Raw genomic sequence first — 21,191 nt, forward strand, 5'->3', positions numbered from 1 at the left:
TCAGTAAATAGGCCGCAATGGGCACTTTTACACGTCATTTTTTAAAACTACCAGCGCTTTCGGAAAGACCATCATTGCCAAGAAGAATGCGCCGCAAGAAACTTGGCAGAAAGTCATTTTTTCAACATAAAATAATTACAAATAAAATACTTAAAAACTACAGTATACAATGGATATTTTCGCTCGCTCCGCTGTGGCAGATATTAATGCTGGTGACTGTACCTATTACGATCGATTAGGCTAGAAATACACATGCCTGTAGCTGTTTGCCGAAAAGACTGAGAATCACTAATTAATGTATGTGTGGCGATAGTTGGGCCTTAGTTAATAAGTTGCTCGATGGTTTTTCTATGAAATTTTACATGTCGCTCAAACTTTCTGTCTTGCATGTAGATCGGCTGTTTGCGGAGATGATAGGTAACTTAAATCGGATTTTTAGAAGTCGTTTTAGAACTAGTGATGTGCCAATTTCTGCCATTTGGCGTACCTATTCGCAGACATTCAAGGACAATTGGCAAAAACGTTCCAAAGCATTCTCATGTTATTCTTTAATTTCGCTTTTGATGTTACTGAAAGGAGTTCCAAAATAAAAAAATAATAATTGTAGAGGTTTGGAACGTTTTTGCTAAAATACGTCCTAAACAAGATCAGCATCAGATTCTTTTTTGCGGATCTTTCGGATCTTTACAAAATTTTGAAAAGAATCTTCTACTTTTTAATACTTTTACGATTATGATTGACTTACGGAGCTCCGATGGCCCTGGACACGTGCTTCGTGTGCCCTTATTAAAAAGACGGTGGAGACCGTGAATCATTAAATACTGTTACCTACAGTTTACAGATAAATAACTGCAATGAGCAGAGAAACCGCCGCGCCATTTTTCGCGCAGTCGGCTGGAAATGAGGCGATTGAGGCGGAAGTCGCTAGCTGACGCGGTTTGCACGGAGCTTTAAAAAAAAAAAATGAGTAGCGCTAAATACGCGCGTAACGCGCGACGGTTTTTATCTGCAGGGCTACTACGAAACTCGAATCTCGAAGTTCGTGTCGTGCGGTTTCTCTAACACTTATACTATTTAATACGAGAGCGAGAGGGAAGGTACGATACGAACTTCGAGTTTCGAGTTTTGTAGTAGCCCTGCTGTATCTATCCGTACTCGCAGGCGTGCGCCCTCACTCCGTGCCCCGGCGTCAGCTAGCGTTTAGTATAGGTAGTGCCACCAGAGTTGAGGTCATGCACACAAGAACATGTCATTTAATGACAGCAGGATTTTGACATTCACTCGTCCACTTTCATTCTCCTTTTATGCAATTTTATGCATCATGGATTCGCGCTGTCATCGTTCATCCACCATTACCTCTCATATTTCGTTTTCTAGATTTTTTTTACCGTACAACGGCAAAAACTACTAGACACTGGCAACATTGTCCTCCAATGGACAGAGCCATATTTTTTTTAAGAAACAACAACAACAGTTCTTCATGAAGCTGTTTGTGACATTTTCTACATCTCTCGTGGCACTACCTATGGGTAGGCTCTTATAATCCGTATCCGTGCCCACGGATACTTACACATCGTTAACGATGGGCACATCACTATTAAGAACTGAAAGTAAGCGTTCGTTTCCTGTCCACAAATAATCAGCAGGTAGCTTTATAGGTAGATAGCGTACCTTCAAATTGATTTTATCGATGGATTAACGTTTCTATAATCCCTGTTATCGGCCGTGACGATAGAGATACGGTGTAATTAATAGAAGTAATTACTTCAGTTGCAAGTTGGACGACTGTAAGATGAAGGGCTTCGCGTTTGTTCTGTTGTGCGTGATCGCCGCCGTTCAGGTAAATTAAATAAACCGGTAACTTTTTAACACCTTTTTTAACAATAACTATGTAAACAAATATTGTAACTCCATCTCTGCCCCCTTCTAACAATTCGATTGACTTAAATATTGTCAACATTTAGGTATATGCAGAGCTCAAAGAAGAGCAAAAGTATAATTTCAAAAGTCACACAATAGTACATTGTGTGTTAAGGGCGGTAAAAAAGGAATTACGAATGAGAGCCTATTAGAAGCCCGAAGTCGAAGACTGAGGGCTTTAATGAGTCGATGTTCGTAATTCTAGTACCTACGGCCCGTGCGACATACAAATATTTTCCATAAAGTAGTAGGTACAGTCACCAGCAACAATATCTGACACAACAAGCGTGCATAAATATCTGATACGACTCTATTTCTAGGGCCGGAAGGACGTGTCAGATATTTTTGCACGCTCGGCTGTGGCGGATATTAATGCTGGTGACTTACTTACGTACTTTTACCTCGCGGCTTAGCTCTGATACGACTGTTAAAAATTGGCTAGCTCTTAGGGATTGTGAAAAATCCTTTCTTAATAAACAAGGAATATGTCTGCCAAATTTCAAGTCTAGCTCCATTAGGCATTGTCGGTCAACCAGGCAGATACGTTTAGGTACCTAAAAGCTTTCCTGAGGCATAAGTACTTACTTATATTAAAAAAAAAAACAAAATCGGTTCAACTCACGTTTATAATGCACCGTTCGACTAGATTCGTCCTTTCGAAGATTTTTTTCAAAGGCGTGTGTTCACGACGGCGACGTGAGTGCGGGGGGCGTCACCGTCGTGAATGCACTCACTACTTTTCCACTTCACCACAGTTCCTGACTTTGTGTAACGTTTCCCTTTTAGATATATGTAGGAATATAATATAGATGTTATGTTAACTGGCACTGGGGTTGGGTTGTGCTTGGCAAGTCAAGGGGCGCTCGTACAGCGCTGGCTCAAGGTAAAGCGAGATTGTCGACACCACTTTCGTGCCATCTCAAAAGGCGCTATTATAATTTAACTTTGCACTGGAAACTGGATAATGCCGCCCCTGGCCATCCGAGGGCCTACTCCGAAATTTGAAAATCGTAGTTCGTAACGTACGGTCTCTCTTAGTTTCGTAGGGTAGAGCCAGAGGAGCGGTCGCCCTAGGCGCCAGTGGGGCTACTCCGAAATTCGGAAATCGAAGTTCGTGTCGTTCCGTCCCTCGGACACTTATACTATTCAATACAAGAGTGAGAGGGATGGTAGAGGGCCTGCGCTGCGCTCGTTTAATCCTCTTTCAACCATAGGTACTCCACTCACTATTCTATTTTTATTTTAAATAATCAATACTAGAAATGGCCCCTACTCTTTTCATTACCTAGTAATATGCAGGAAACGTACTTGGTTACTTATTTTAGGTAGTATACCTATAATAAATAACGTGCGCTGCATAGCTTCAGGGTTAGGTAGATTTTTACAGTGTTTCCTCATTTGCTCCGCGATAGTGATGGATAAAACTATATATATCGATGTATTCAAACAGTAGATGTAAGTGTCGATAAATCGAATCATTTCAATGTTCTGTTAACTCTACATCGATGTCATTATTCGATGCATCGTAGAGCCAAACCTGCTTTTTAACACTTTTTTAAACAAAGAATTTTTAACGAGTTACACTCGCAATTAAAAGGACAAAAATGTATGCTAACAGTTAATTATTTTTGTCTCCTATTTAGTTTTTTTTACGCTTTACCTAAGAGACAAACAAGTGACAGTTTCTTTTAATAAACGTCATTCTTTGTATTTTCTGTTTAATATACCTAAGCCGCATTCAAATCTAATAAAAAAATCGATGTATGGAAAACATCCAAGCATAACATCGATGCCAGTGATGCAATGCGAGTTCCGAGACACCATGATGCAGACGAGGTGTGTTCCCACTAGTTCCATTGACAGTAGGTAGGTACTAAGTATTATAGAACTCTATTATAGTTCTGCCAATCGAACAAGTGGGAATGGTATGGTTTGATTTACTTTATTATCATTAACAGTTTAATTTAGTTAGATTGAATAATATCGATGTTTTCGTCCATCACTACCCCAGGCAGGATGTAATGTAATCCTTGTCCGCCCCAGGCGCGCCTGTGTCAAATCAGGAGAAGCTAAAAACGTGGAAGGGGGAACTCATAAATTTTGTTAAAATTATTTTTTATTTCTGGACGAACGAAGACATGCGCCTTCAGGCCGCCTTTGTATTTTTTTGTCTTTAATATTTTAGAATATCGCTAAAGCGTAAACTCGTCGACATGTGTGTCCTGCCCATCCTAACCTACGGCGCGCAAACGTGGTCACTTACAGAAGCTCAAAAGTCCAAACTCAAGGTTTGCCAGCGGACAATGGAGCGTAGCATTCTTGGTGTCCGAAGAACGGACCGGATTAAAAACACTGAGCTGCGCTCAAAGACTCCAATTGCTGACGTGGGCGTAAAGACGGCCAATTTGAAGTGGGACTGGGCTGGACATGTCTGTCGAATGAACCCAGAACGTTGGGCCAAAATTGTTACGGAATGGGTCCCTAGTGACGGATACCGTAATAGAGGCAGACCGAAGAGGAGATGGAGGGACGACTTAGATGCCTATAATGTGGGATGGCGGGAGCTCGCCTTTGATAGGCAGGAGTGGAGCAAGAGAGGAGAGGCCTTTGCCCAGCAGTGGGACACAAAAATAGGCTAATAAAAAAAAATACTTTAGAAATCGTTATCGTACCTAATAACTACTTAAGTACAGATGTACCTACATCTTACTTACCTAGTGAATAATGTTCTGCGATCGTATTTTTGTCGGTAAAGTTCGTATTTATCTTGCTCTCTCAACTTTCTTACCTACCTACTGAAGTTTACTAAAGCTAATGAGGGCTATCGTTTTTTGTCTTTCTAGATGGCGCCACCGTTGCGTGAGGTTTTTAAGTGTGGCTTTCAAAGTCTGTTATTACGGGCGTGAAACAAAGTTCAGATTAAAATCATATTTAATACACCTTAAAACCGTACCATCAAAATATAGAGCAACCACAGTGTTGCGTAGTCCCGTTTTGTTAGGAAAAAAAAGGGAGGACAAAAGTTTCCGAAAGACAAAACTGTCTCAAAACACAGACATTCATTGCCCCGTAACGCATAATTGCCATAATTAATTTCAGGTAATGCAAAATAAGTATGTATGTATGTAAACTCTTTATTGTACAAAAGAAAAGAAACAAAACACAATTGATAAACTTTGAGATACTTGTACAAAGGCGGACTTATCCCTTTAAGGGATATATATAAGTATTCACGAAATGATTCTAATTATAAAAAAACCCGCATAGCTCACCCAAAAACTATGAGATTTGACATTTCGGAGACCTTACGCTACACTAGCGCCTCTAGCGGCGAATTCATACGCGATAGCCCACATTGAAAAAGCAAGATAAATAGATGGAAAAACATTATTAACTACATCCGTATTTGGTACAGGGGGACTACTACGAAACTCGAAAATCGCAGTTCGTATCGTACCATCCCTCTCACTCTCATATTTAATGATATTAAGCGTGAGCGGGACGGCAAGGTACGAAGTTCGAATTTTGCACTTCGTAGTATAGGGCCAGTTTATTGATTGTCTGGCCATTATTATTAGGCAGTTCTCACGGTATAGCAATAACGAAATTTTCATGGACAGAGTCGCAGGTAACAGCTAGTAGTACAGTCACCACCATTAATATCTGCCACAGCGGAGCGTGCAAAAATATCTGACACGTCCTTACGGCCCTAGAAATAGAGTCGTATCAGATATTTATGCACACTTGTTGCGTCAGGTATTGATGCTGGTGACTGTACTAGTACTCCCAAACTATTCAGCCCTTCCGCTAAAACTAGGTACGTCCTCTGCCCTAGGATCTAGAACCTTAATTCAATGACTCGGGAAAACCTAATACTAGTCGATTAGTCAATTAAATCGACGTCTATTGATAACCAGTTGATTGAAGAGTTCATATCAGCTATTATCTTGTATTAACTAACATAACTAAGCCACTTAAATCTCATAATGATTAAGTAGTTGATATAATTAACAGCGGATAAATAATTTCTATGAAAAATACCCGTTCAGGTAAATTACCGAACGATCTGACGAGCTTGAAATGTTAACTAATAATCCGATTATACCTATACCTATATATAGATATGTACATAAAATCAAAAAATCAAAAAATCAAAATCATTTATTCAGTAAATAGGCCGCATTGGGCACTTTTACACGTCATTTTTTAAAACTACCAGCGCTTTCGGAAAGACCATCATTGCCAAGAAGAATGCGCCGCAAGAAACTTAGTTATTACTATTTCTGACTCTTAAACTCACTCTTTGTTTGTCCCTAACTGATTGTTCCTGTCATCCACTCAAAGGTTGACTGGTACTGACCCTACCAGTCTCTACCAGTAGAGATCCCTTAATAAAATAAGTCTGCATTTGTACAAGTATCCCAATTTGTCAGTTATATTACGTTTCTTTTCTTTTGCACAATAACATATAATATGTAGCTAATTAATATGTTGCTTGTTGTATTTTTAAACTGTTAAACCCAGTCTTTTTTCAACGCGAGCGAAGCCGCGGGCAAAAGCTAGTCTACAGATTATTTAATGACTACAATGTTGTATTGTTATAATGAGATTCTTGAGGCAATTTGTAAAATGCCGAACTCTACTATTTTTAAGCGAGCAAGTCTTATTTAAGCCGTGGTGGCCGAATGGTTTGACCTATGGCCTCTCAAGCAGAGGATCGTGGGTTCAAACCCCGGCTCGCATCTCTGAGTTTTCGAAATTCATGTGCGGAATTACATTTGAAATTTATCACGAGCTTTACGGTGAAGGAAACATCGTGAGGAAACCTGCACAAACCTGCGAAGCAATTCAATGGTGTGTGTGAAGTTCCCAATCCGCACTGGGCCCGCGTGGGAACTACTGCCCAAGCCCTCTCATTCTGAGAGGAGGCCTGTGCCCTGCAGTGGGACTTATATAGGCTGGAATGATGAAGTCTTATTTCGGGCATCTCCGAATCGGCTTTGCACTTTTAGGGGCGATAGTTGGAAATCCTATTTTAATTCATCATCATCATCCCAGCCTATATACGTCCCACTGCTGGGCACAGGCCTCCTCTCAGAATAAGAGGGCTTGGGCCATAGTTCCCACGCGGGCCCAGTGCGGATTGGGAACTTCGCACGCACCATTGAATCGCTTCGCAGGTTTGTGCAGGTTTCCTCACGATGTTTTCCTTCACCGCAAAGCTAATGGTAAATTTCAAATGTAATTCCGCACATGAATTTTGAAAAACTCAAGAGGTGCGAGCCGGGGTTCCAACCCACGACCCTCTGCTTGAGAGGCGATAGGTCAAACCACTAGGCCACCACGGCTTCTCTATTTTAATTGTTACATGATATTTACTATTACTTATTATATTTCAGGGCCGCAGTACTGGCGTTCAGGGTAAGTTGATAAATTATGGTTGAAATATAAACTTATAATATGAATTTAGGCGTGCCTCCAACCCAGAGGTTCCCAAACTTTTTTCTTATAGACCACTTTCAGTTTTACTGTTTTCAGTAAACCGCCTTCTGCTATATCTATTTTTTTTCTACGCCAACGTGGACCCTCGTCTGGTTTCCCGTGGACCCTTGGGGGTCCACCTGGACTATTTTAGAAACCTCTACTCCAACCCTTGCTAATTTAGTAATCCTTTCGACAGTCGCCAACAACCAGCGATCGCTGGCCGCTCTGGGCGAGAACCCGTGGGTGGTCCACCTCCGTCTGGCCGTATCCACCAGCGGGTTCCTAGAGACCTGCGTTGCCTCGCTCATCGACAGCACCTGGCTGCTTACTAGCGCTTCATGCGTACACGAGTGAGTATAAAGATATATTAATACCCAACGCCACGCCACGCTAGCGACTCGCCATCCAACGCGTGTCAGTTCAGTACTAATCCCATATTAAGATTGGTTTTTTGGAATCTTTTTGTATTTTTTATTTCAATTCCAAATTTTTACTTTTACGGTCATCCCGTGAGCGGTTAGTTCCAAAGGAATGCCGAAAAAGTTTGAGGGCTTACGGCATAGATGTCGCTAGCGTCGCTGCTTAAGTGACTAAGTAAGAAACACAAGCTGAGATATGAGATGCATTGGGAAATTCGTGTCGGTACCGTTGACCATCAGTGGTGTAGCGGTATAGCACGCGGTACGGATTACCGAGGACCTGGGTTCGATTCCCAGTGATGGTCTTATTTTTCTGTTTTTTCTGTGCATCTGTGTTTCAGTTTGTATTTTTAATCCCATATATTAATTATGGTCAGGTCAGTTGCAGATAGTACATACACGTGGCGTGGTGTCGCGTTTTAGAAGCATGTTTCCGCCTCAACATCAGTAGATGGTATCTAGTGTCATAAAACGAAAGTCTTTAACCAGCGTGTTGCCAGTGCTGACACATAGATCAAAGACGTGAACTAAAACAATTACTTTGTTCACCCGCGACCGTTCATGCAGTTTCTCCACCTTCACACTGTAAGAACACACACAAATCACACAAACCGATCTATCACCACCAGCACACTATGTACGCTGACGCGTTTCGAGAGCTCATTTCCAGAGCAACACGACCGTACACCATGTTACCAGATGTTACTCTAACAAATCAAAACAAACGCAAAGTAACGCCTGATTGAATATAATAGATTGTTCAACAAGGGACTAAAACAAGCCATAGTGACACGAGATGTTTAGCCACCCGAGCAGATATAGTTCGAGTGGCATTATGGTTGTTTAGTCTCGCGTTAAACACTCTACTTTACACTTTGAATGCGAGGAAAAAAAACGACTTTCTGTTCAAAATTCAAATAAAAAAAAGAAGAAAAATATTAACTGTTCTTTGTCCCCAGTGCCCGTTTCATCTGGGCCCGTTTCGGCTGCATTGAGGTGATCCGTGCGGAATTGGTGTTGGAAACAAGCGCGGTCCGCGTGCACCCGCTGTTCAGGGAAGGGAACGACGTCGCCCTCGTCGCTCTCAACAGGGTCGTCGATTTTACCCGTGAGTATAACGGTCAGAATAAACACGTCAGAGTCCAAATATCTTTATTCTGGGGCGTTATTGAGTGGTAGGCTGGCGCGCTACTGTAATCGCAAACCAGCGATGCCTACCCTCGATTGGATGGAGTCACTGTACGCCAATATCTTTATTCAATTTAGGCCTATAAATTTCGAATAACCTATCACCGGTTCGGAAAAACTTTTTTGAAGAAGAATCTGGCAAGAAAATCATCAAAGTATATTTTTTGCATTTAGCTTGCTCTGTTTGTTTATTTATTTATTCGGGTCAAATCTTGGAAGCTAAATTTGATTCACATCCAGTGGTCAAATTGGCTTGAAACTTGGCATACTTATGTACAGTCAAGTGCAAAAATAAGTATCTATTCGAACTACTCAAAAATATGTTACTACGGCCTTATTGCGTCGCAATAAGAGTCTGTGGTACTTATTTTTGAAACTTTGAATAAGTTCATATTTTTACACTTGACTGTACATCTATCTAATACCTTTAAACGACCAATTCTTGTATATATATAAATATATCCAACGATTTCGATGAAATTTGGTATGTAGGGGTTTTCGGGGATGAAAAATCGATCTAGCTTGGTCTTATCTCTGGGAAAACGCTTGTTAGCGAGTTTTAGCCCGAGCGGAGCTTGGTCGCCCAGGTACTATGTATATCTTCGACAAAAAATATAATGACTCAATTGCTAGAATAACGAAAAATTACCAGTTAAATTTTTAGTTTAATGCATTTATTTTAATTTTTTAAAATTATTATAAAAAAGTCCGTATTTGTACCTGGTCTATGTTTGGCTAAACACCGAAAAACTGGGCCAAATGAATGTCCGGCTTTCCTCGGACAATTACAGTTCCGAACTGGATGGCTCCCTTAATTACACGCTTGTTGGCTGTTCGGAGTTGGCGGCCTTCCACCGCCCCGGAACCCGTGGCCCTGTTACATTCACGGCTGTAGTGTGAGCCACCAGTCCAGTCTCAAAACTTTACTTATTAACCGGACGTTTGATGGCTGGTTTGGCATTGGTCATGATTAAAGTCTAACACACACAGACGACGGGTGCGGGTCGTGCGCGGGCCCCGACGGGCGTATTTACAAGGCGGTATATGGACGCACGACCCGACCCGCGCCCGCCGTCGGTGTGATGGCGTCGTCTGTGTGTGTTGGGCTTAAGTAATTCAGTACAACTTCTTGATGATCTGATAGCCTTGTGTGTGTAGAACTTAACTATGAAGCTTGAGGTCCTTGGTCCTATCCCCGGTCGGGGAAGATAAATATTTGTATGAAAAATACGAATGTTTGGTCTCGAGTCTTGAGTGTTTAATATGTATTTTGATTATGTATTTATCTATTCAAGTAGGTAAGTATGTTTATCCGTTACTCTTTACCCATAACATAATTTATATACTTTGGGATTAAATAGATCAATTGGTGTTAAGTACACAAATACGCTCCCCAAGAGACCCAGTTGAAATAGCTATAGGCGTATTATAAAGTTAATGATTATATCATGGACAGGGATATTTGGAAATAATTCCGATCCGCATTAGCGATCCCTTCAAATAGCGAACCTACTGTGTTAAAAATAAAGTTGTGTTAAATACTTGTGCTGTATAGATATCATTTAATAATATTGTAAATCTGTTTTAAAAACAATATACCTCGTTGAGTTTCTTGCCGGATTCTTCTCAACAGAGGTTTTTCCGAACCGGTGGTAGTTTTTTTTTTACATTCATAAGTGCTTGTTATAGCCAAAATGGAATAAAGATATTTTGACTTTGAGCTGCACACACATATAAGTAGTAGTTGTAAGTGTGTTGTAGTTGTCTATTGTAAGATTCTGGTGGACCTGAGTAAGGAAGGACTGAGTATTCGGTCGCGAATATTTTCGGCGTTTCCTTATCCTGTTCACAAGAGTGTTTAGGGCCTTAAGGCGTGGCTGCTCGCCAGCTTACCTGCTCATCATTTATTTCACTTCTTTATTTTGCTCATTTAAGTCTTACAATTTAAAAAACTGTTATTAAATTATTTCTCAAAAGCTCATTCCCTTAACCTTTTTTTTCGGAAGCTACCTTTAAAAAAAATGTTTTCTTTCACTTCAAATTTTAAAAAATGGTGCAGTGTTTCGTCGTGTATATGCTACTATGTCTGGTGGTATCGTATTCGTTATCCCTTACGAACTTCAGTTTACCTTTGAGGATAATTATTAGAATTTCGGATCAAGTATGTATAACTAAGTATATCTGAATAGGACCTTCGAGAAAAGCTGCGTCTAGTGCAAGAACCGTGCAGCCACAATTGTTGAATCAATGTAAATACAGTTGAACCATTTGTTTCCTGAATTCCGGAAAATTACTTGTGTTTTTTACGCGGGTTATTTTTTTACCCAGAAATAGAGCCTGGCTAATGAAAGATGTACCTGCAAAAACGCGGCAAATTAAAAAAAAATGCAGATGGTATCACCATAGAATAAATAGTACAGCTATAGAAGCTTCTCTGCCGTACAAAAGTAACGTTTAGGTATTAAGAAAGAATCGTGCCTACATTATGCTCCTCTGTCTATCGCATACCTAAAAAGGTTAATACGAATATTTTTGATAAAAAGTGAATCTTAAGAACCACAATTGTATTGACCAGTTCTGAAAGGGTAGTATCAAAATATTTTGCCATGCTTACTAACCTACAAATTCGGTCACCGCATCTAAATACTCTTTTTTTTCTGTTTGAACAAGTCTTCAATATATTATACTAAGTTATAAGAAGAAATGACATGTTGTTATAAAAAATAATCAGGACTGACCATTGAACTTGAAATCTTGGCACTTGGCACCCATTTAGATCTCACTTCTTTTATCGTCAAAGTCAACAATCTACGGATATATCATAATATTGAACTTGGCTCTCATGTCACATTTATGTTTTGATGGGATTTCAATGTTTGGGCGCCACAGAAAACTAGCGTTGCTGCACAACGTGTGGCAACACATGGTGAGTGGAGGTCCTTTTTGGTGTCCGTCGTGTCACCACGTAGCTTTTTATTGTTAGCTTTAGTGTAGTCTTATTAATAATTAAGATTGTATTGATGGAACCAAAATAAATTTCTTTCTTCCTTATTTCTTTCTTTAAACATTGTTACCATTTCCAGAGAATATCGCCGTGATCCCCCTGCCCGCCCAGGACGCGGACGTCGGCGTGTCCGGCAACTTCTGCGCCTATGGAGAAAACGACGACAACAGTACGTATCATATCAACGTCATCATCATTAGATAACACATCTTCGTCTACAGACACCTTCTTAACACACTACACCGTATCATATCATGACCGTAATAGGAATGTATCAGGCACGGAATGTAACGCGACACGACGTCGACATAAGAAGGGTATCGGCACCTTTTTTGACACCCCGTGCCTGTGACGTAACGGCGATGCTAGTGGCTAGCGGGCATAGGGCCCGGGCACACTTTGCGTCTTTCGAGCATCGTCGTCTAGTAAACGCCCGCGCAGCGCCGACGCAACGTTGACGTTGCGGCGCCGCGACTCCAGTGGCGTCTTCCGTACGTCAACGTCTCGTAACGCCCGCGCTGCGTCGACGCGGCGTCAATGGCGTTTATCGAACGTCGGTCGGCGTCTTGTCAGCGCTCACACAACGTCACTACGACGGACAGAGCGCAACGCATTCCACTGCATTCAACGGCCTCAGTAGAAACAAGCGCCAAAGAGAATACACGTAACGTTCTAAATTCTCGGTTCTCTTCTTGCGTAATTTTCTTTTCAATAATAGCATTAACAAAAGTGTTTCTATGTCAGAATCCATTTTCACATTCACCGTACCTATTTACAACGTTACGATACGAGTACGTGTATTCTCGTTGGCGCTAATGTTTTAACTGAGGTTGTTAAAATGCGGTGGATTGCGTTGCGCTCAGTCCGTCACAGTGACGTTGTGCAAGCGCTGACAAGACGCCGACATTCGACAAACGCTATTGAGACCTTGTCCAGAAGGGGCGAATTCGTCGCGAATCGTATCGCGCGAATTCATACGCGCGTTGTCGAGGTACTAGACGTCAATACATCGCGTCCACAAGCATCGCGCGAATTCAAAATACGCGCGTAAATCGCGTGCACTACGCCAGACTCTTTGCGTCTAGTTAACGCGCGAACTCTAGAGCGAGTGCACGTATCGAGTGCCCAAATGCTTGCGCGTTGGTACGCACCTTGTGGATGCAACGGTCGTGCGTAATACGCGCGAGAGAATCGCGGCGAATTCGCCCTTTCTGGACAAGCTCTGAAGCCTCGTCGACGCTGCGTGGGCGTTAACGAGACGCTGACGTTCGCAAGACGCCACTGGCGCTACGCGGGATATTACTAGACGACGACGCTCGTAAGACGCTAAGTGTGCCTGGGCCCATAGTCTCATACTTTTGAGTTCAAAGATTATATTTTTGCTTTTTTTGCCAGACACGTTCCTATTACGATCATGGTATGATACGGTGTTGTGGGTGGCTTCAAGTGTAACCGTTTACATACGCACGATGTAGCTTTAGCGTAACATCATCATTTCCATCAACATCATCAGCCTACGCTACACCTAAGAGCGTTTTCACATTATCCGATCCGATATCGGTATCGGACGACGATACGATATCGGGGCAAGTAAATTGTATGAAATATGTACCTGTCTTTTACATTGTACGGCCCGATATCAGATCCGACACCGATATGTTTGCGGCACCATCGGACGCCCGTGGGCTGTCGGACGATAAAGTTTGTATGTGTGCTATGCGTGTATATATATCGGATCGGATAATGTGAAAACGCTCTAAGGTTACACACGCACTTCGTGGTTATAGTTTATTACATCGATTATTTTTATTTGTCAAGCGATACTTTAAAGAGGCATGGCGTGTTAAAACTGCGCAGTCAACCGCGCGCGTTTGTACGGGTGTTGGTGTATTGGTTACCCGCCTCTGACTGAGTGCGGCTCCAACGTTTTCGATGAAATTTGGTATGTAGGGGTTTTCGGGGATGAAAAATCGATCTAGCTCGGTCTTATCTCTGGGAAAACGATTGGTACCTAGTTTTAGCCCGAGCGGAGCTCGGTTACCCGGATATTTATTATGTAATCGCTAAATAATCGTCCCGCAGCCCCTGGTGACTACCTGAGCTGCTATGACGTGGACATCATCACCATCAACGACTTGGCCCTGGTCGCTGGAGACGATCTCTCCGTCTCTAAGGTAAGTCGTAAACATAAAAGGTGCGGTTCCATTTTAGAATCACTCATCCGGTATTAAGCCGAGCACACACAAACGACGGGTGCGGGTCGCACTCGGGCCTGCGACGGGCGTATTAAGCTGATTACTCACTAGCGAGCTGTAACTGTTCTAGTGTGTACGCGTGAAACGATCTTCACTCGTGACATCCATCGAGCGCCCTCACCGAGCGTACTCATCAGGGATGTTACGGGGCTCCGATTCCGTTTCCTTCAAGTCGGAACTTCCGTTTGATATTAAGCATCCGTTTCGGTTCCGGTTCCGTTACTTTTGGAACGGAAGTTATATCGGATGTCAACGCTTACCGCGGCGACTGGACATGAGCGGCGTACATCAAAAACAAACAGAAGGCTAATTATGTAGCGTTTTTCTTTTCACTCGCTATCACAATCTAATGACAGTTTTTATATGCGAAAACTATCATTTGATTGTGATATCGCGCGTGTGTCAGACACGTTTACGCAATAGACCCTCAGGTTTAGTAGACCTACCCTTAACATCTCGTCCGTAACTATCACCCAGGCTTCCATTCTGCTTCCGGTTCCGTTTTCGGTTCCGATTCCGTTTGTGGTTCCGATAAACTAAATTGAAAACATTGGTTCCGCTTTCGGCTCCGACAAAACCACATCTGTTACATACTCATCGAGCGAGAGATACAGTAACGAGGTTCTAGAAACCGACACTCGTCGGCTCACTGCGAGCCGCACGTGTTCTGCTCGTGGCAGGCTTGCGAACCAAGTACACACTGTTTTTAGGTTACAGTAGCGTGCAACGGTTACAGTTACGCAATGAGTACCTGGCCGTCATCGGCTCGCTGCGAGCACAGCGCGTGACGCTCGCGAACTACTATACACTATGATTGTTGGTAACTGTAAAGCTGGGTACTGACCAACGTTACGAGGTGTAATAAGGAAGACCAGCGCCGTTCGCAAGACCGGCAGATTGCTGATTTGGGACCATTTCGTGACATGCATAACTTATTTTTTTTTTCTCTTTTTACTTCTTTTATCCATTGTTCTCATGTTTGTCACGAATAAATATTTTCTTTCTTTCCTTTCTTAATGTGTAATGTACATTCGCATAGAGCATGTTACGCATTGAGCATGTTCGCTGTGTTCTTAAAATCTGCGTAATGTTGCTCGTCAAAACTTGTGCTCCATATTCGCCAGCCACTCTCAGTAAAGATGGCTGACTTGTTACAGCGTACTGACTGAACCGCGTAACAGTCAAAGGATTTGCCAAAAAACCGACGAACGAGCGGCTCGTTGCTCGCTGGTTTCCCCGTAACACTAAGTACTGACTGCACGAATGCTCGCTGTGCAACATGTTACATTACACCTCGTAACGTTGGTCAGTACCCACCTTAACGTGCAACGGTTACAATTACAGCTCGCTAGTGAGTACCCGGCTATAAATACTTGGCGGTATTTCGTATCAATGCACGACCCGACCCGCGCCCGCCGTCGGTGTGATGGCGTCCATATACCGCCACGTGAATACGCTCGTCGCGGGCCCGCGCACGACCCGCACGGGTGTCGTTTATTAGACATTAGCACGTCAAGCATTCGGACGTTTACCTTATTCTTTAATGCACACCACAAACAGTACCAAAATTTAATATTGTTTTATGAATATATTCAATTCAGTTCGACGTGGGAGCTCCTTTGGTCGACAACGGCGTGCTGATCGGTTCGGTTGCGGCTGCCGGCGAAGACGAAGGCACCGTTGGTAAGTTAACCTATGTCACTTGTACTATTACTACACTTGTACTATTACTACACTTGTACTATTACTAACTTGTACTATTACTAACTTGTACTATTACTACACTTGTACTATTACTACACTTGTACTATTACTACACTTGTACTATTACTACACTTGTACTATTACTACACTTGTACTATTACTACACTTGTACTATTACTTATTCTGTGCCTAGCCTATGTCAATTATTTTTATCTTTACTAAAAAAGTTTTTGTTAGGGCTTTTATCTGGTCAGTCCATGCTCTTATTTTTCTGGTTTTTCTGTGCATCTATATTTCCTACCGACCTGTGCATCTATTTTCCTGACGACCGGATGGCTGAGTGGTTAGAGAACCTGACTACGAAGCTTAAGGTCCCGGGTTCGAATCCCGGCTGGGGCAGATATTTGTATGAATAATACGAATGTTTGTTCTCGGGTCTTGGATGTTTAATATGTATTTAAGTATGTATTTATCTATATAAGTATGTTTATCCGTTGCCTAGTGTCCATAGTACAAGCTTTGCTTAGTTTGGGACTAGGTCAATTGGTGTCAAGTGTCCCATGATATTTATTTTATTTATTTATTTCAGTTTGTATTTTCAATTTAGGTTTTACGGGATGACCGTCAAAGTAAAAATTTGGAATTGAAATAAAAATACAAAAAGATTCCAAAAAAACAATCTTATAGAAAGATGCCAGTACGCCGCACGCCACGCATCTGGTTTGGCATCTTTCTATACAGTTTCATACATTACAACTTTACAACGGTCCGTGTGCGTGTTGCGGCCATTATTGTCATCATAAATAGTAAGCGATAGGTACAGCAGGGCTACTACGAAACTCGAAACTCGAAGTTCGTATCGTACCGTCCCTCTCGCTCTCGTATTAAAATAGTATAAGTGTCAGAGGGACCGCACGACACGAACTTCGAGTTTCGAGTTTCGTAGTAGCCCTGCTGAACAGGTACACGGAGAGAAAGATTAATTTATTATACAAGGGCTTATAAAGCTTGTAATATGAGTTTTTTCCCCAGTGTTCACCCGCACCAGCGCTTATATCGACTGGATTGTCAGCCAGACCGGCATCCAGCTGGGCCGCGAGGCCCCCAGGGCTCCCGGAGCCCCCGAAAGCATCATCATCGTTGACAACTAAACGAGCACGTCGTCAATAAAAGAATATCATTTTATAAACGTTTGTTTTATTTACAACACGTTTATAGTTGTAAAAGCTAGCTTAAAGTTAGCTGTCGTTAATTAACCAAATTTATGGTTAGCTACCGATAAAATGCAATTATTAACGGTTAATTATCCGACTGCGGCAACGAAATAGGGTAAATAATATGTTTTTTAACCCCCGACGCAAAAAGAGGGTTGTTTGACCGCTATGTGTGTTTGTCTGTCTGTGGCACCGTAGCTCTTAAAAGGGTGGACCAATTTGAATGCGGTTTTTTTATTTATATAGCAGGTTTTCTAGCGATGGTTCTGAGACATGTTTTATCAAAATCAGCTCAGTCGTTTTTGAGATATTGAACTTTGAAGTGACAAAGTTGGGAGTTTTCCAACTTTATGTTGGTCATTTATTAAGTAGTCAACTCCAAGGTGAAGTGAATAATCGGTATCCGAAGAATAAAGATTTAATTATTTTTTGGTTGGCCATACCACGCTGTGCGAGTATAGAATAGACAGAATGAATGTGTTAGCGAGATAGCATGACAGCACAGCGGCCGCCGTTTACAGATACACATTTCAAGCCGCTAGCGCTAACGGTGGAATTTAACCGTAATAAGCATAAAATGCGGTTAAATAACCGTTAACAACAAAAAATGCATTTTTAACCGCTTGGTTAAAATCGTTAATAACCGGCTTTGCATCCATAAACAGTTGATATAGGTACTTACCAACATAATAGCTACTATTTGTTGATTGTAAATCCAACAGCCAGAACTAATGCTTCACGCGAACGAAATCGCGGATACAGTGCTTGCACTGTTGTGTTTCGGCGTGGAGAGTAAGACAGCCGGTGAAATTACTGGCACTTGAGGTATCCCATCTTAGACCTCTAGGTTGGCAACGCATCTGCAATACCTCTGGTGTTGCAGATGTTTATGGGCAGTGGTGATCTCTTACCATCAGGAGACCCACTTGCTCGTTTGCCATCCAGTCGAATAAAAAAAAATAAAAAATAACCTAATATGTAATATGTTATGTAAAATAACCTAGTATGGCATATATGTGGAGTGTGGTATGCGTGTATTGAAGCGTGATGAGATGATGTACGTTTGAATTTGAACGAAGAATTAATACTGAGTTTGAGTGAAGAACAAATGAGATGTTATGGCAGTTGACGACGTACGAAGAACGTAAACAGACGTGTGTGTTTATTGTGTTTTCTTTTCTAACGTAATTTTATACGATTTGTATCATTTTTTTCAAATTCGCTGGCCAATAAAGGCAACTAAACTACTGTTCCGTTTCATTTCACGAACTGGTTACCACATATATGTACTTATCATCCAATAAAGATTGGACGTTACCTAAGTACTTACCGACAATAAGTCAATCGTTTAGGTTGATCGTTTAGGTACTTACTATTGTACAATAATAGGTACCTAAACGATCAAACTTTCTATGTTATGTACCTGTTGGTATTATTATAAAGCAAGAGGTGAATAGCCGTGGCGGCAGAATGGTTTGACCTATATAATGGCTTCTCAAGGAGCAGAGCAGAGCATTGAGGGTTCTAATTCGAAAAAAAAAGTTTTTTAAATTATCTTTACGGTGCGGAAACACATCGTGAGATAACGTGCACAAGCTTGCAAAGTAATTCAGTGATGTGGGTGAAGTTCTCAATTCGTACTGGGCTCGTGTAGGTACTACGGCCCATACCTCTTATTCGAGTGGAGGCCCATACTTTAGCAGTGGGATGTGTTTAGGCTGGAATAGTGACGATGAACAGGTACTTAAAGGTAAGTTAAGTAAGTATACTTGACAATACTCCTATACCGGGTGTGGCTTGAATACGAGCAAAAAATTAAAAGTTAGATCATCCTCGTCAAACTGAACAACACTAGTTCGGCGAATTTTCTTTTTTTTCATACAAATTAAATACTGCTACCAATGTACGCACGCCATCCTAGACTAGAACACAACTGACGTCGCCTGTCCCGCTACAAACATCAAGCATTTTGCTTTACTTATTTAATACAATTCCACTGCTAGCGATTATGATTAGTGATTTACTTGTGACACCTACACTAGGCTAGGCCTGTTTCGCAGGATGGCACTAGATAGTTTGCCAGTAACTGCTAGGCGCTAGAGAATAAACAAATTAAAAAAGTGACGTTATCAACCAGGTAAAATAAAATAAAAACAGTCTTATATCTTATATATCTGCCAAATTAAACAAAAATAGTAAGAAAATAATAATAATAAAAGAAACAAAGTGATTTTGAGGGTACCTATACTATGTGTATAAGTAAAAGTGTACATGTGAGTGCGTGAGTGGTGTTGTATAGTATTTATTGCAGAGTGTAAGTAGTATTTGTTCTGATACGATAGTTCAAAGTACTTAGCCAATTAATTATGTATTTTACTCCTTACCTTATTTTATGGAGGATGTTTTAATGGCAAATTTCTTGTCTACTTTCTTATATACCGATAAGTGCATGTATAAGCCGAGTCTTTTAGCAAAATGTGACTTTAGTATTGGTAGCGGGAAGACAAAGGTACGCTTTTTAAGTAATTGCTCATAATTTGGCATCTTAAGTACATATGTTTATGGGTTATGGGCTTTACATTGCTTCTTCGAATAAACTTAAAAGTGTAATAACAATTAAAAAACTAATTATTTTTAAAAGTCGCTGAGTTAATGTTATTCTGTTTGACGAGTATGACTTACCTATGTTTCTATTATTTGCTCATATTACAGGCCACACCCGGTATACTTACAAATATCATTGAGAAAGTAGACCTTCGCTACGTTTGTGGGTCAGTATCTCATCTCTACAACAGCGAATGGCCACGGTCATGTTCTATGAGTGTTATAGACCTCACTGCAAGCTGATAAGGTACATTTACTCGTGTAATTGTACAACGTGTTTCAAATCACGTTATTTTGCACGTTCATGTTGTATTTCGTCATAGTATTATCCCCGTGTCCCGTGTGTGTTATTCCCGTGTCGTGGCAGATATTAGTATGAAAAATACGGATGTTTGTTCTCGGGTCTTGGGTGTTTAATATGTATTTAAGCCTGTATCTATCTATATAATTATATCTATCCTTTGCCTTACTTTATATTTATCCTTAGTACCCATAACACAAGCTTTGCTAAGCTTACTTTGGGACTAGGTCAATTGGTGTGAATTGTCCCGTGACATTTATTTATTTATTATGTTTTTGACGTTTCTGTTGCGTCTGAGGCCGCGTTGTTTTACGCTTGCGACTAAATCGCATTAACTACGTATGTCTTTCTGTCGCACATGGAAAATTTTCACTATTGCTGTCATCATCATCAACATCATCCCAGCCTATGTATAGGTCCTACTGCTGGGCATAGGCCTCCTCTCAGCATGAAAGGGCTAGAGCCTTAGTTCCCACGCGGATCCACTGTGGATTGGGAGCTTCACACATACCATTGAATTGCTTCGCAGGTTTGTGCAGGTTTCCTCACGAGTTTTACTTCACAGTAAAGCTCTTGAATTACGAGGTGCGAGCCGGGGTTTGAACCCACGATCCTCTGCTTGAGAGGCCATAGGTCAAACAACCAGGTCAGGAAGGCTCACCAAGACCCTTTTGCTGTAGCTGCACCTTATTGTTGTATCCAATAATCTATCTTTTATCACACTTAGCCAAAAGCAAAAAAAAAAAAATCCGACAAAGTTCGAACTACCAAGATCAATTTTCCATTGTTCTTATTAATTTTGTAGGTAAATCATCTATCCTTCTCCATCATCTAGTGTCTGAATGAGATGAGACGACTCTGACAGCGTGTAGTTCCATCAATGGCGCCTATGTGTAAATAGTTTGTGCAATTCGGGTTAAGATGACCGGACCTCGTGGCGCAAGAATAGACCCCCGGGCCAGGGTCGGATTCTAAAAAGTAGTCGAAATTTTTCTCATGACTGAGTCGCTTTGGAGTGGAAGGGTTTGAATATACCCCTCACTTTAAGATTACAGCTGCTTTTCATTTCAAAATTTTTCCTGCTTATGCTTCCTGCCT

The 21,191-nt window shown here is 41.4% G+C and overlaps 1 protein-coding gene across 1 annotated transcript; it reads left to right on the forward strand.

Moving 5' to 3' along the window:
- Nucleotides 1-1,751: 1,751 nt before the first annotated feature.
- LOC141439614 (brachyurin-like) lies at nucleotides 1,752-17,163 on the forward strand. The gene is made up of 8 exons (XM_074103905.1): nucleotides 1,752-1,840; nucleotides 7,320-7,341; nucleotides 7,601-7,754; nucleotides 8,783-8,931; nucleotides 12,095-12,184; nucleotides 14,098-14,189; nucleotides 15,872-15,953; nucleotides 17,007-17,163. Exons 1-8 carry the CDS (start codon nucleotides 1,793-1,795, stop codon nucleotides 17,123-17,125), a joined length of 756 nt encoding a protein of 251 aa, XP_073960006.1. The 5' UTR covers nucleotides 1,752-1,792; the 3' UTR covers nucleotides 17,126-17,163.
- Nucleotides 17,164-21,191: the final 4,028 nt, after the last annotated feature.

Source organism: Choristoneura fumiferana, chromosome 21 (genome assembly GCF_025370935.1).
Source record: "Choristoneura fumiferana chromosome 21, NRCan_CFum_1, whole genome shotgun sequence".
Classification (NCBI taxonomy): Eukaryota; Metazoa; Arthropoda; class Insecta; order Lepidoptera; family Tortricidae; genus Choristoneura; species Choristoneura fumiferana.

Excerpts from the sequence above, each read along its gene's own strand:
- LOC141439614 (XM_074103905.1), top strand. The coding sequence starts at position 1,793 with ATGAAGGGCTTCGCGTTTGTTCTGTTGTGCGTGATCGCCGCCGTTCAG. Across the intron at positions 8,932-12,094 it reads CAGGGTCGTCGATTTTACCC|AGAATATCGCCGTGATCCCC; the intron begins GTGAGTATAACG and ends TACCATTTCCAG. Across the intron at positions 12,185-14,097 it reads TGGAGAAAACGACGACAACA|CCCCTGGTGACTACCTGAGC; the intron begins GTACGTATCATA and ends ATCGTCCCGCAG.